Below are 15,078 nucleotides of genomic sequence, written 5' to 3' on the forward strand. Positions count from 1 at the left end.
TAATCTTTGATAAAACGTATTGAAGAGCTGTGAGGTTTTTTTTTTTTGGTTTACAAATCCTCAGTCTTTATATTAGTGGAGATGTGTGTCTCCAATCAGGTGTATGAGCTGACGCTACACTACACACAGCACCGTGATCATAACGTGGTGACCGCATCTCTGGAGCTTCTGCAACAGCTGTTCCGTACGCCATCTCCTGAGCTCTTAAACACACTCATAAGTCCTGGCAAAATCGCGCACACCCGTGTCTTCAGAGAGGAGCTGGAGAGCCGTGCGCGCAGCGGGAGCATCGTTGAGCTCATTGGTACTTTGTTGTGTTATTCATGCAATTTTTGTCTGCTTTTGTGATGGTGTGTTTGAATAAGGTCTTTATTCCATTATAAGCTTTCTGTTAACATTAATAATACAAGCACCATAAGATCTATTTGGTTATTCAGTGAATTAGCTTAAGCTACTTGATGGATAATATTTTAGCAGTAGGGGCCCTCAAGCAGCAATCTGATAAAACTAACCACGTTTGATATCAGGATTTTGCCTAGGTTTGTTTAATTCAACTTTGACCCTGCGTAGATCATAAAACAATTCGAAACATAATGAAGGTAGGTTTAAAACGTAATGGAGTTGATTATTTTCCTGTAACAACATGTCCTGAATTTTTTTTCCCTCTTATAACACCGCAATTTGCAAATTTTTAATTATATTAAAGAATCTCACACTACTTTTTTGCCTGTTTATCGTTGCCTTTAATATTGGAGCATGTGCAAAACAAGATCATTCCCATATAGCAGTTATTCTTTCTTTCTTTCTTTCTTTCTTTCTTTCTTTCTTTCTTTCTTTCTTTCTTTCTTTCTTTCTTTCTTTCTTTCTTTCTTTCTTTCTTTCTTTCTTTCTTTCTTTCTTTCTTTCTTTCTTTCTTTCTTTCTTTCTTTCTTTCTCTCTTTCTTTCTTTCTCTCTTTCTCTCCTTTGTTTTTCTTTCTCTCCTTTCTTTCTGTCTGTCTGTCTTTCTCTCTGTCTGTCTTTCTCTCTCTCTGTCTTTCTTTCTCCCTCTCTCTGTCTCTCTCTCTCTCTTTCTCTGTCTTCTTTCTTTCTCTCTCTGTCTGTCTTTCTCTCTTTTTCTTTCTCTCTTTTTCTTTCTTTCTCTGTCTTTCTTTCCTTTCTCTCTGTCTGCCTTTCTTTCTTTCTTTCTTTCTTTCTTTTTCTCTTTCTCTCCTTTGTTTTTCTTTCTCTCCTTTCTTTCTGTCTGTCTGTCTTTCTCTCTGTCTGTCTTTCTCTCTCTCTGTCTTTCTTTCTCCCTCTCTCTGTCTCTCTCTTTCTCGGTCTTTCTTTCTCTCTCTCTGTCTTGGTCTGTCTTCTTTCTCTTTCTCTCTCTTTCTCTGTCTTCTTTCTTTCTCTCTCTGTCTGTCTTTCTCTTTCTTTCTTTCTCTGTCTTTTCTTTCTCTCTCTGTCTGCCTTTCTTTCTTTCTTTCTTTCTTTCTTTCTTTCTTTCTTTCTTTCTTTCTTTCTTTCTTTCTTTCTTTCTTTCTTTCTTTCTCTTCCTTCCTTCCTTCCTTCCTTCCTTCCTTCCTTTCTCTTACTTACTTGCTTACAAAACCCAAAATCCAGCTTGTCCTGTTACAGAGAAACTGAAAAGACTTTCCTGTTTAGAAAAGTTTAATGTTGTAGCCTTATCTCTGACTGTTACAAAGCAATGACACTGGAGACTCCATCCATAAATGCTCACAGAAAACCTGAACAACCACACGTTTTTTAAAGGAGATACGCAGAACCTTTATTTTTAAATAAATTTCTGAGTGGATAGTATCTCCATCTTTGACTCTTATATGCTGCATAAACAGGAATAAAAAAAAAAAAAAAAAAAAATATATATATATATATATATATATATATATATATATATATATATATATATTTTTTTTTTTTTTTTTGAGAGTTAAAATCGACCGCAAAGTTGGCATTCGAGCTGAGCCAGCCAGCCCTGAGTGCGTGACGTCACTGCGGTAACCGGTTTTAAGGCCAAGGCCTTTTACAGCTACAGGCCAAAGTCATATAAATAAAAATTTATGGTGAAAGTAAGAAATAGCATTACCGACTTGCTCAACTAAGACTGATTTGACTTCACTGATTGTGGGTTGACTCTCATTAAAACAGGATGGGTGTTATAACTTATGCAACAAACATGTACATGCGTGCATTTTCACTGATAAAATGTAAAAGGCTAATTAAATAATCAGATGAACTGCGACAAATCACATTCTGAAGCAAATTAAATAATCTTATATCGCTAACTTAAACACACAATACAAGTTACATGTATTAATCTAAATGCAGGTAAACAACGAGTGTTGTTTTATCCAAATGAGAGTCGGAGCTTACCTGTCTGCGTTCTCGCTTCTTGAAGGCCGATCTTGTGGCTAATTGTTTTTGAAACAATCTGACTTTCAGTTGTTCGTTCAGTTCTCCGTTCATTCGCTTCTTCCACATAAGGGCGAGATGGCAGCGATATCCAGCAGAGAAATCAGACAGCTGCTCCACTCATTCTCCATTTTCTCCATACTGAGTACTCCGCCATTACTGCTCGACTCGGGCAATTACTAAAACCCGGGACGGAACGTCAGCGGTTTTAGCAACAACCACAGGGAGGTCACTGCCTCAGCAATAATATGTCCCGTTCCGTCCCAGGTTTTAGCAACTACCCTCGGCTCGCACTCCAGGAGAACTGGTGTAACTGAACTTACTTTCTTTTTTAAAAATAAATACTTTTTCTTGTAGTTTTCTTTAATTGTTGATACTGCACCCTCTTTTAGTACAGGCTTGTAGCCAACGCTCCTCAACAGATCAGAGGTTTCGTACGAGTCTTCAGTAAAATGTGCAGAGCAGAGGAGAGACCACTTCGTAGGCGCCCAATGTGTTCGTGAACTTCTCGCAAAACACGTCCAAATCTTTGCAGTTTGAAGATTCTCGGGCCATGAATGCAACGTAAATCCACCTTCTGTCATGTAGCTGCACCCGCCAGCAACACATCTACATGGCATGGCGATAAATTAGCTCAAAATGGAGGATCGGAGTTGCAGTCAGCTCTGTGTTTTAGTATAGCGGAAATGGCGATGAGACCGATAGACTTCCTGCTGTGACATTACGGATGTCAAGGTCATTCACTCAGACCGCTACCTATATAAATCACTTTAATCGTAAAAATTACTATATTAGATTTATTGTTAACGCTTAAAACTATTCCTGTGCCATTCTTGAGGTCTCAAAGCATTTATAAACAAAAGTGAGGCCATGGCTCTGCGTATCTCCTTTAAACTCTGTTTATCTGGACTTTTTTCTATACAAGTGCCTGCGTAAATTGTTACTATAGAAATAATAATGCATTAGAATGAGCCCATGCTATTGTTAGAGTTGTTATTATTTAATAATTATTCACCGAAGGCAAAGTGAATATCGGTGAATAATAACAGATGAAGTTGAGGTTAGTATTCACCAATATTCACTGAGCCTGAGGGGGATAATTGTTCTAGTATAAATACACAGGTGATTATTTTTAAAAAAATCATTTATTTCAAATTTCAAAAGCAGCCTGCAAATGTAATAACGGCACGGCGCAGGATTGTGTTACTCATCTATGCTGACTCACATAAAACACTTTTGTTTTGAAATGGATAAAATAAATCTCAATTCCACCTTACCTTTGAATAGTTTTAGACCAGACTTCGGAGCATCTTTAGCGCTTTTAGGAACCGCATTTTCTTTCATAATTTGTAATTCTTTCTCACTTACAGCGACGAAACGATTGGCTGCCATTTTGCCGAGTCACTCAAGGTGATTATCGAGAAATAGTCTGAATCTCTCGACCAATCTCTGCGTGCGATTTCCTGTAATCACCTGTGTGTTTATATTAAAGACAAGTTTTCAACTGCTTCTGACCTATAAGAATTAAATTGCTGTGTGGTATCAAGGGAATTGCAAAAAAAAAAAAAGATTCGCAAAGAAATCCCACAAAGTGAAATTCTGGTGTGAGGTCGGTTTCACCCAAAGCTCCTAACATCTCTAACAATGTTCTTCATTTTTCATATACTGTATGTAACTTGCATGTCACTGTTGTTGAATAAATATTTCTCTTATTCCACTTAATGACCTCCTGGGGAACTCGTATCATTCTGTGAAATAATCATTCATCTGATTTCAGTTCCTACTTCTCTGCTTTGCCTGTTGACCTAATCTCTAACTGTCTAAACTCCATTTTCCTTCGTTTCTGGGGCCTTTTGCTGTTCTCACTACTTCCTGTTGCATGCGTGCAGCTGGTGGATCAACATCCAGTCCACTCATCCTCAGGAAGCAGAAAGGTGATGTCCCGCCTGACCTTTTAACCTTTGTATCGCCCTGCCTTTTGATTCCATCACCATTTTAAGAGAAACATAAACCAGAAATAGAGTTGTAGGGTTTCTTTATATTTGTTCATTCATTCATGATGAGTAGCACGCTGCATTATTGCATGTAGCGCAAAATAAATATCGGGATACAAAATGGCATATTGATATACAGGTACGTTTGTCAAAAAATTGCCTAAACTTAAATTTGTCGAGTTATAACGTTTTGCATCATTAACTGCTTTTGGCCTGTTATATCTGTGAAGTAACTGCCATCTTTTGACCTTGTTTCAGCAACTTATCACTCATTGAGGGATGTTTTTTGGTTGGAACATGACATTCTGTTGTAGTCATTTAAAACTGTGTAATATGCACTACATTGCATAATTTTATGGGGTCGTTTCACCTACCTGCTGTAACTGTTTCAGGTAAACTCCTGTCTGGGGAAGAGGAGGGTTTGGAGGACGATCCTGAGAAGGCAGAACTCAGAACAAGCTCCTTTACAGGTAGGACTGAAGACATTAATGTTCAGGATGTCCATTCAGTAATAGACATAAAATACTTGGGGCATACTGTTATAGGAAAATAATCAATGAAGGGGTGATGGGATTTATTTGTTTTCCAAGAACAGCATAAATCCTGAGGCGTTTTATTCCTCTTGTCATGATATAGCAGTTTACCAACTATTATAATGTTATGTTTATTAAAAGAAGACATGCCATACTTTTAACCATTTCATGTTGTGGAACATTCACAAAGCAAGCTAGCTCCTGTTATGACTTACATCATAGGAGCGATAAACAATTGTTCCCCAACCTACCTCATTTTTTTTTCCTCTGTATTAAGTTAACGAGACAAACATTTTAGTTAAGAAAGTGTAAAGTCAGTTCTTTGCCCTAAAGACTTTCTCATATTGGACAACTTCCTGATAGGTATGTAACGATATATTGTGCTATGATAAATGGGCGTACAAATTTATGATGATGATTTGAAGTGATGAAATAAACAATGAACTGTGATTATCATCAGGCTGCGTAATCTTAGTTTTTCCAGTCTGTAATTGCGTTCTTTAGAGAGCAAAGGGTGCAATAACGTACAATGCACATGACTTCACCTTAAGCGGAAGTAACACAGCTCTAGTGCTGCAAAAACAGATAGAAAATCAGAGAGCGCTGTTCTGTATACACTACCGTTCAAAAGTTTGGGGTCACCCAGACAATTTTGTGTTTTCCATGAAAAGTCACACTTTTGTTTACCACCATAAGCTGTAAAATGAATAGAAAATATAGTCAAGACATTTTTCTGGCCATTTTGAGCATTTAATCGACCCCACAAATGTGATGCTCCAGAAACTCAATCTGCTCAAAGGAAGGTCAGTTTCATAGCTTCTCTAAAGAGCTAAACTGTTTTCAGCTGTGCTAACATGATTGTACAAGGGTTTTCTAATCATCCATTAGCCTTCTGAGGCAATGAGCAAACACATTGTACCATTAGAACACTGGAGTGAGAGTTGCTGGAAATGGGCCTCTATACACCTATGGAGATATTGCACCAAAAACCAGACATTTGCAGCTAGAATAGTCATTTACCACATTAGCAATGTATAGAGTGGATTTCTGATTAGTTTAAAGTGATCTTCATTGAAAAGAACAGTGCTTTTCTTTCAAAAATAAGGACATTTTCAAAGTGACCCCAAACTTTTGAATGATAGTGTAAATAGATTTAACAAGAAATCAGAGCTGTCTTTTTACAGACTGCTTAAAGCTAAAGAAAAGAGAAGCAGATGGAGGTAGGACAAATGCTCATGAAAGTTTTATTAAGAAAAGGCGTTTTTGTTATTCACATTCGAACCACGAATTGAGTGATTTGTTACCCGGCTACTTACTGACCGATCGTTCCCCAGCCCTGACGCTGGAGACGCCTTCTGTAAATGTTAAACGTTAACATCTGTTTATTATTAAGCGGAGCGTCCGCGATTGAAGTTCCTGTGAACGAGCTGTTGCTCTAGAACTGATAACTGTTGCATTAATATAATCCTGTGGTATGAATTACTGCTGCGATAGAAAATGAATCCTCACCTTTTGACCAATCAGATTTGAGAATCCGACAGCGCTTTGTGATTATACTAAATGATGTTCATTCACCAATTCGTTACATTGTGTGAAGCAATCTAAAACGCATTCTTCGCATTTATCTGTTGAACACCTGCAGCCTCGGTGGGAGGGGAAAGCTCCAGCGACGCCCCTTCCTCATCAGGCGTGTCGTCCCTCAGCCAGGCTGACATAATCACAGAGCAGCCGCGCTCTTCCCAGCATGCCCTGCAGCCAGGCGACTCTGTAGACCTGAGCGCATCATCAGAGCAAGGGGGTGGACCTGATACACCCGACGAAGAAGACGAAGACATGCTGAGTCGCAGCTCGAGCAGTGCCATCAGGGCCGTGGGCGCCACCACCGACTTGCACTCCGAGACCAATCCTCCTTCAGCGGGTGCAGGTTCATCGTCGCCTCCTAGCGACAGCTCCCAGACGACCACGGAGGGACCGGATTCGGCTGTGACGCCCTCGGACTGCGCCGAGCTCGTAAGATACACTTCCTTCCACTCCGACAGCGAGGCCTCTTCATCCTACACAGCCTCCTCTTCCACATCCTCTTCCATATCTTCTTCTTCTTCTTCTTCCTCTTCTGCCGTGTCCTTCGCTAGCAGTAGTGACAAGGTTAGCAGGTGGCAGAATGAGGATTGTTTTAATCATCCCATCATCCTGTCTGAGCTCATCTGCGTGTTCTCCCCCCCCCCCCCCCCCAAAAAAAAATAAGGCTTTCTTACCCATGCACGCACATAATGCACTTGACAGATTTTCTTGTAATATATATATTTTTTAAATTAGTTTCACTTTCTCCCTAAAAGAAGGGTTCAGAAATAACCCTCGAAACTTTTAATTCTGACCTTCAATAAGGAGCATGATTGAGATCTTCTTCTTTAGGTATTTGGATTCTAGCACCCTGAATGCATGTTTGTGCATTTTTGAGGTTCATCTGTTTAGTTTTTAGGGGTGTTCACACGGCAACTTTTACTCCGGTGTAGCACCGGGGCTGCCCCGGTAGAGCGTTCACACGGTACAAAGTTATACCCGTGTAGCTCCTGAAAGCTGCTTAAACCGGTGCAAATCTAACCCTGCTCGGGAGGTGGTTTAAGAAATTTACTCCAGAGTAAATGCTAGTTTGCGGGGCAGCACCGATATAAAATGGGACGTCTGAACGCTACAGGGGTAGACTCGCTACGCGTGAGGAGAGTTGATTACTGTACATACGGGCATTGCATAATTTGCATCCTGGTATTTTGCGCTTCCAAAATGGCGAATATCAACAACAGAACTGCGTTTCTTCCAGTGTTGCCAGATTGGGCGGTTTTAAGTGCATTTTGGCGGATTTGAACATATTTTTGGCTGGAAAACGTCAGCAGTATCTGGCAACACTGGTGTCTTCATCCACGTTGTTTTCTCGGCGCTTGGTGATGCCATGACAACCGGGAAAAGGAAGTACATTTTCACGCATGCGCATATTTCATTTCCGCATTATTCCTATTGTATAGCACGGTCGCAAAAACTGCCGTGTGAACGCAAGTGGGGCTGCACCGGTGCTAACATGCTTCTCTCTAGTAAGCAGGTTTGTGACATGTGAACGCTCCACAAAATTTACACCGGTGTAAGATATATCGCAACAAAATACATCTGTGCAACATCGATGCAAATATGTGCCGTGTGAACACCCCTTTTGACTCCGCACTCACTACACTTGCCTTTCTGCAACCATTTCTCCCAATAAAAAAATACCATATGCATTGATTTTGTGTACAAAGTGTACATTCTTTGGCTGAATATTTACATTGAGTCCATTCATGCTTTGGTTTTTCATAGCAGTTTGCAAACTCGAATATTCTGATTGGCTGTTTATTTAAGAAATGATAAAGCATGTCTGTTTTGTTTTTGTGTGTTTTTTTTTTTTTTCTTTATGCCTGTGTTTGTGGCCATGTTTGTCTGTGAATGTTGGTGTGTTCTTGGTTCTGCATACTCATTGTTGGTTGTGTGTGTGTGTGTGTAGGTGTTGGATGGCAGTGAGAGTCAGTACTCAGGGATGCAGATAGGCACTTTGCAGGATGAAGAAGAGGAGGGAGTGGCTCCTGCCCCTGATGAAGCGCCAGAGTCTTTTGCTCACTCTGTGCTGGGTACGAACCACATTCAGGAAATACACACATGCAGAGACACCGAGAATCATGGCCATATCAGTGTATTTCTGAACCTTCATATGACCTGTTAGCAGTACTGTACATGACCTAAAAGCAATTTTTAATAGTTTTTATCTGCTAAAATCTTTATCTGCTACCCACCATGTAGTCAATTCACTGCAAAACTTGCATTTAAGGCTATGTTCACGCTAATACAGTTTAGTTTTAAAATGCATCACTTTTGTTATGTTAACGCCTGGTGTCCATGTTACTTTGGATATGTATTTTCATTTTCGTTACGTTTATGGCGTCTGTAAATGTGATATGCATCTTCAGGCATGTTTGTACAGACATTATTTCTTATACAGAGCTAAAGCGCTCGTCTGGACGAAGATCATTAAAACATTAAAGTGCATATCACGGGTAAATTCAGGAGCAAGATCAATGCAATTCTCCTATTTTATATTAAACTTTGGTCAAATATCTGTAACATTCTGCATTCTCTGCAATTTTTTTGCGCAATACCAGAAAAATTCAGTAGAAATCAAGCCATTTGAGGCGAATTGGTCCACCTCTGAAAAAACTTGGCATTTGGATTTCCCGGCAAACATTGATTTTCGTGACGTCATCTGCGGGACGCCTCCTTCTGAATCCTACATCAGCGCTGGTTTGTTTAAGAAAACGACCTGGTGGTTTTCTGCAAATTTCTTCAACGTTATCACGTAATTATTAAAATGGTTAACAGATGTACCGTAGGAGGGTGTAGCAACACCAATCATGATGGGATTAGTACTCATCGTTTTCCAAAAGACCGGACAATGAGAGAGAAATGGGAGCGCTTGGTCTACACAGGCTGTGCACTGAAACCACGCAAGCTCGCGCAGCCTGCTGGCGCTTCTGCAGGTGACGTCACGAATCTGGCTCCAGACTCCCTTGGGATTTTTCCAGATGCATTTTATTTTATTTTTTTCTGCTGTAGACAGACGGCCTTGTGCAAAATTACCCTTCTGGATGAGTGTGTAAAGGGACATACTTTCATATAAAAAAAAAAAACACGAAATTGGTCCAGAATATGCACTTTAATGTGGATGTAGCCTCAGCGTCTGATTATATGGTACCATCTGATCTGATCTGATTTTGGCTACCAAACTCAAACTACATGCACATTGTTTTATGCTCTTTTAAATAGTTAAATGTGTGGTTGTCCATATTTGTTTTCCAGCACTGAGTAAGCCTCACCTACTGGAGGCTAAAGGCCACAACAGACAAGCTTCTGATAGCAGCGTGGATCGCTTTATGCCAAAGGATGAGGTTTTGGAGCCAGTGGACCTTGATAACAAGGTTAAAAAACACACACAATACAATGTTATGTTATTAATACAGACACACACACACAGTCCCTGTGTCCGAAATCGCTCACTCGTTCACTACTCCCTATATAGGGAATTACTATATAGAGGACTGTATAGTGAGCTCATTGGTAAAATGAATAAAAGCTTTCGGACACTACTCTGCCGCGCCGTTATTTACGTCATTACTGTCGCACAATTAAAACGTGCCAGATCAGGCGGCTGGTGGGTTTTCAAAATAATAAATACATGCATGTATTTTTGTGATAAATCCATATTATACTGAGCGCATTTCCCACATTAATAAATACAAAGTACCTGCATCTTTCACTTCTTTTTAAATCAAGGCCGAATACTTTCTTCTTCGTCGCTGCCTTTTATTAAATCAAATTGGAGGCTTTTGATTTGATTTCTTTCAGCGCGACCGCAATGCATGATGGGATATATTGCTTTGTGAGTGACCATCGGTTGTACACTACTTTTCGTGATGCATTGCGGGATACTTTGAGTGCACTATATAGGGTATAAATAATCCTCACTATACATTCGGACAGCACTACAAAATGGCGACCTCACTATAGACCCCTTTCACATGACGTCACCGCGCCGCGAGATTTTGTTAGGCGCCATATTGGAAGACCAAGTACATGCACTCACAATATAAAACAAAGTACGAGCGAGAGTAAAGTGACACGATGGCTGATAATTCTGGTTATGTGAGTACATTACCAGCTGCAGAAAGGGCACGGTATGTGGAGAAACTGGCTGTGATTGATGGGTTTGACCCATATGATAAGACTCGGGGCAAGGGAGAATGGAAACATAAGGAGGACCTGACACCAATTCTGCCATCTGTTTGCTACCCAGACATTGTAAACTATTTGTTGTTTACACCCAGTGCCTACACTCAGTGTTCGAACTATGCCGATATTTTCGGGGGTCCCTTTTTTCCCTTGGGGGGGGGGCGCTTGCGCTTGTCTCGGAGCGCGGATCTCCAAACACATGAGAAGCCTATCTTACGCACATATCATGCGGACTCCACACACGCATCGCGTCTGAAGTCATAACTCATCAGGGGAAATCGTGTCCGCATTGGCATGTTCAAAAAACAACCTCGTGTCAACAATGATACCACACGCAAGAAAAAAAAAACAGTCAGGCTACTCAACAACCAACCTGGCAGCAGCGAGCAAGCCACAAACCATCCTAAAGTATTATTATTATTATTATTATTATTATTATTATTATTCTCATCTCATCTCATTATTTCTAGCCGCTTTATCCTTCTACAGGGTCGCAGGCAAGCTGGAGCCTATCCCAGCTGACTACGGGCGAAAGGCGGGGTACACCCTGGACAAGTCGCCAGGTCATCACAGGGCTGACACATAGACACAGACAACCATTCACACTCACATTCACACCTACGGTCAATTTAGAGTCACCAGTTAACCTAACCTGCATGTCTTTGGACTGTGGGGGAAACCGGAGCACCCGGAGGAAACCCACGCGGACACGGGGAGAACATGCAAACTCCACACAGAAAGGCCCTCGCCGGCCACGGGGCTCGAACCCAGGACCAGATCCAATGAGTTTTTTTTTTTTTTTTTTTTTTTTTTTGGGGGGGGCACGATGGAGTGTCTGATTATAATTTCATCAAAGTAAATTCTGTATTAAAATTACTAAATAAGCAAATGCCGTTACAGTCCATGAAACATAGGAAGTATAAGTATGAGAAGAAAACAGTAAATCAGAAAGCTGCGCACGTAAAGCCAATTACGCAAGTTACGTTGGACTGACAGAAATCCTTGCGCGTGCAGTGAAGTGCAGTCAGCAGCAGATAATGGCGCACAGCCAATTGGCTTTACGTGCGCAGCTTTCTGATTTACTGTTTTCTTCTCGTACTTATACTTCCTATGTTTCATGGACTGTAACGGCATTTGCTTATTTAGTAATTTTAATACAGAATTTACTTGGATGAAATTATAATCAGACACTCCAACGCCCCCCCCCCCCAAAAAAAAACAAAACAAAACAAAAAAACCTCATTGGATCTGCGCGATTCACACAAGTCCCCCAGACAGCCGTGAAAAAGGCGGCATCCGCCAAAAGGCGCGCCGTTTGCATCCATGGAAAGTACAGTCGCTGTTGAGCTTTCCTAACCAGCTGGGTGGTGTTAGGTGTCCATGTGAGGTCCTCACTGATGTGAACACCCAGATATTTGAAGCTGCTCACCCTCTCCACTTGAAGCTCCCGGATGAACAGTGGCCGATGAGGTCTCCTCTCCTTCCTCGTGTCCACTATCATCTCCTTCGTCTTGTCCGTGTTGAGGGTGAGGTTGTTGTCATCACACCATGACACCAGACTGGCCACCTCCCTCCTGTAGGCCGTTTCGTCACCGCCAGTGATGCATCCTGTCACTGCGGTGTCGTCCGCGAACTTCAGGATGATGATGTCCTTGTGGGAGGTGGCACAGTGACAAGTAGTTATAATAATCCATCAGGAATGAAATAGTTGAAAGCTTTATGTGCTTCAAAGAAATACAGGCTTTGGTCTCTTCCCATTTGTCCTTAATCTACACTACTACCTTTTCTTTATTTTCATAAAAGAATGCGCAAATTCTGAAAGTGCCCTTTAAAGGGCTGATGACACAAACATGACTCTATGCAATTTCTTAAATAAACTATACAACATGGCAAACATGTTAGATTTCTAATTACGTGAAAAGAAGCTGTTACGCAAATATCCAACTTTTAATTGCACAGCGCAAGAAAACTGGGTCCGTGGCTCGCAGCCATGTTGTGACGTCAGCGGAAGAACACGCTGCGGTTCACTGGCTGTTCTACTCTGGTTCTACTCAATGGAAATGGCGCATGAAAATGCTGGTGAACTCTAGTGCTAGCTCTTCCTCTTCTGGGAGTCTAGAATTGTGTTGATCTCTTCCGAATAGAATCTATGATAGCCTACCCTCTTTACCCTTTGCCTCTCGTTGCTAGGCGGCAGTTACATGAAAGCCGCAAGCTTTCACAAGCAAATACATGACTGATATCACGCCGACTTTATGATTACATTTATGATTATCATGTAGAATCTATAGCTCTACGTACCTTTATCTTATGTCATTTCACAACACATGTTCTGACAGAAGGACTGTCTTTGGATCCGGCATAGCTACTAGTAGACCCCCTCCGGAATACTGGCAGTGTTGCCAGATTGGGAGGAATCCCGCCCAGTTGGGCGGTTTCAAGTGCATTTTGGTGGGTTTTGAACATATTTTGGGCTGGAAAACTTCAGCAGTATCTGACAACAGATACTGCTGACGTTTTCCAGCCCAAAATATGTTCAAAACCCACCAAAATGCACTTGAAACCGCTCAACTGGGCGGGAAACCTCCCAATCTGGCAACACTGTGTAGGCACTGCTGATGGTAGTAACACATGTTTGTGCTGAACTGAACACCCAAGAGATTCTTTTAAGCTGGGAAGGGTGTCAAAACAATCCAAATTGAAGTGTTCAGAGCACAGGACGGATGTTGGTGAGGGCTCCCACTTGTCACGAGTGCGCCTGACTTGCTTCACCCACTTCGCATGCAGCTCGGGATTTCTGGGAAACTTGAATAAACTTACCCCATCCTTGTGGGTTTTGGAGCAAAAGCCGGCAACACAACGCGAAGGCATAATAACTAATATATATATGTGTGTGTGTGTGTGTGTGTGTGTGTGTATAATAATAATAATACTAATAATGATAAACTGAACACCTGTCGCATCAACAACAAACTGGTAAGTGAGGAGGAAGATTCTTTCGCTGACGTCATATAGCTCCTCCTCCTTCGTCTCCTGGGTGCTGCAGCCCTGTCAAATTTGCCCAAATAGCCGCGGTTTTTATCATAACTTGTAAAATAGGCGCCTTCGTGAATTAATATATGGATCATCGGGAATTACTTTTTATGTTATAAAACATCGCCAAAGATGTCAAAAATGTGTCATCAGCACTTTAAATTGTGTGTTTTATCTGCGTGTTACAGCTGTCCAGGATTAAAGGGGACATCGGACACTACACCGATCCGGCAGAGGCGCCCCTGGTGCACTGTGTGCGGCTGCTGTCTGCCTCCTTCCTGCTCACCGGCCAGAGAAACGGTAAGAACTGTAAGAACATCAGCCATTCATTGCACTTTGAAAGTGCTGTGATACATGAGTAAATATGACATTTGAGCTGTGACACACATTTACGGTTAAACATGTACAGATGATATTTTGGTCAGGAAGTGTACGGTATAGTGGTTATAGAAATAAACCTCTGGCATTTTATTTTGACAGTATGTGCATGTACTACTTTGCAGGGCTGGTTCCTGATAAGGAGGTCCGTGTGAGCGTGAAGGCTTTAGCTGTCAGTTGTGTCGGAGCAGCAGCAGCTCTTCTCCCTGAAACGTTTTTTAACAGACTCTACCTGGAGCCCCTGGATGGACAGCAAACAGATGGCAAGATACTGGAATATGTTCTGAATATAATTATAGTAAAAAAAAAAAAAGCTTATATTAATATGCTGTTCATTGTTGTATATTGCAACTGGAGTTACACACCGATATCCACAACTTTCCCGCACTCTGACTTTTCCCATGATTCATAGCGGAAGCCGGGATCTTTCTTCCGCTTCACTGTGTTGACGTTTGTATGGTAGCTAACGCTAACTGCTAGGTAGGTAAGATCGAAGATGGTTACTCGGGTCCGATCTTCTGGCCTGCTCTAGGGAGAATACGATCACAGTGCCCCATCCGTCTGCCCTCACGGAATGGATAGACGATATGAAGATGTGGGCCGACGTCAGCTACGTTGACATTGTCAATAGGCCGTTTGCAGGAATTGGTCACATGTCAATTTTCCCCATACTGTAGCAACAAGCCCGTGGTGGGCAAGCGAACTTGACATTCCTTGACAACCATAAAAGTTTGACTGGCGATGCGAAGCAATCCATTTCTATAATAGCTGTTTTTACCTTTTCTACTGTCTTTTTTGACCCGAATTTTTGTGTGTACTTGGAAAAAGTGTTTGTGGTTTTAACTTCTGTCGTAAGTTAAAGCGAATCATTGGCCGTAAAAGAGTTTTTTGGACTCAAGTTGGTCGCCGCCGAAAGAAATTC

General features: G+C 41.4%; 1 protein-coding gene across 3 annotated transcripts in view; it reads left to right on the forward strand.

The window, feature by feature from the left end:
- htt (huntingtin) overlaps window positions 1-15,078 on the forward strand; it is a 164,278-nt gene that overhangs the window by 38,274 nt on the left and 110,926 nt on the right. For 2 of the 3 annotated variants that reach the window (XM_060926394.1, XM_060926395.1), the window contains exons 9-16: window positions 100-304; window positions 4,303-4,347; window positions 4,800-4,877; window positions 6,583-6,950; window positions 8,470-8,593; window positions 9,816-9,934; window positions 13,967-14,078; window positions 14,282-14,419. In XM_060926394.1, the coding sequence (XP_060782377.1) occupies window positions 100-304; window positions 4,303-4,347; window positions 4,800-4,877; window positions 6,583-6,950; window positions 8,470-8,593; window positions 9,816-9,934; window positions 13,967-14,078; window positions 14,282-14,419 (1,189 nt within the window). The remainder of the gene's footprint in view (window positions 1-99; window positions 305-4,302; window positions 4,348-4,799; window positions 4,878-6,582; window positions 6,951-8,469; window positions 8,594-9,815; window positions 9,935-13,966; window positions 14,079-14,281; window positions 14,420-15,078) is intronic. The other variant, XM_060926396.1, reaches the window with a different exon arrangement.

This window comes from Neoarius graeffei, chromosome 7 (genome assembly GCF_027579695.1).
Source record: "Neoarius graeffei isolate fNeoGra1 chromosome 7, fNeoGra1.pri, whole genome shotgun sequence".
Taxonomy (NCBI): domain Eukaryota; kingdom Metazoa; phylum Chordata; class Actinopteri; order Siluriformes; family Ariidae; genus Neoarius; species Neoarius graeffei.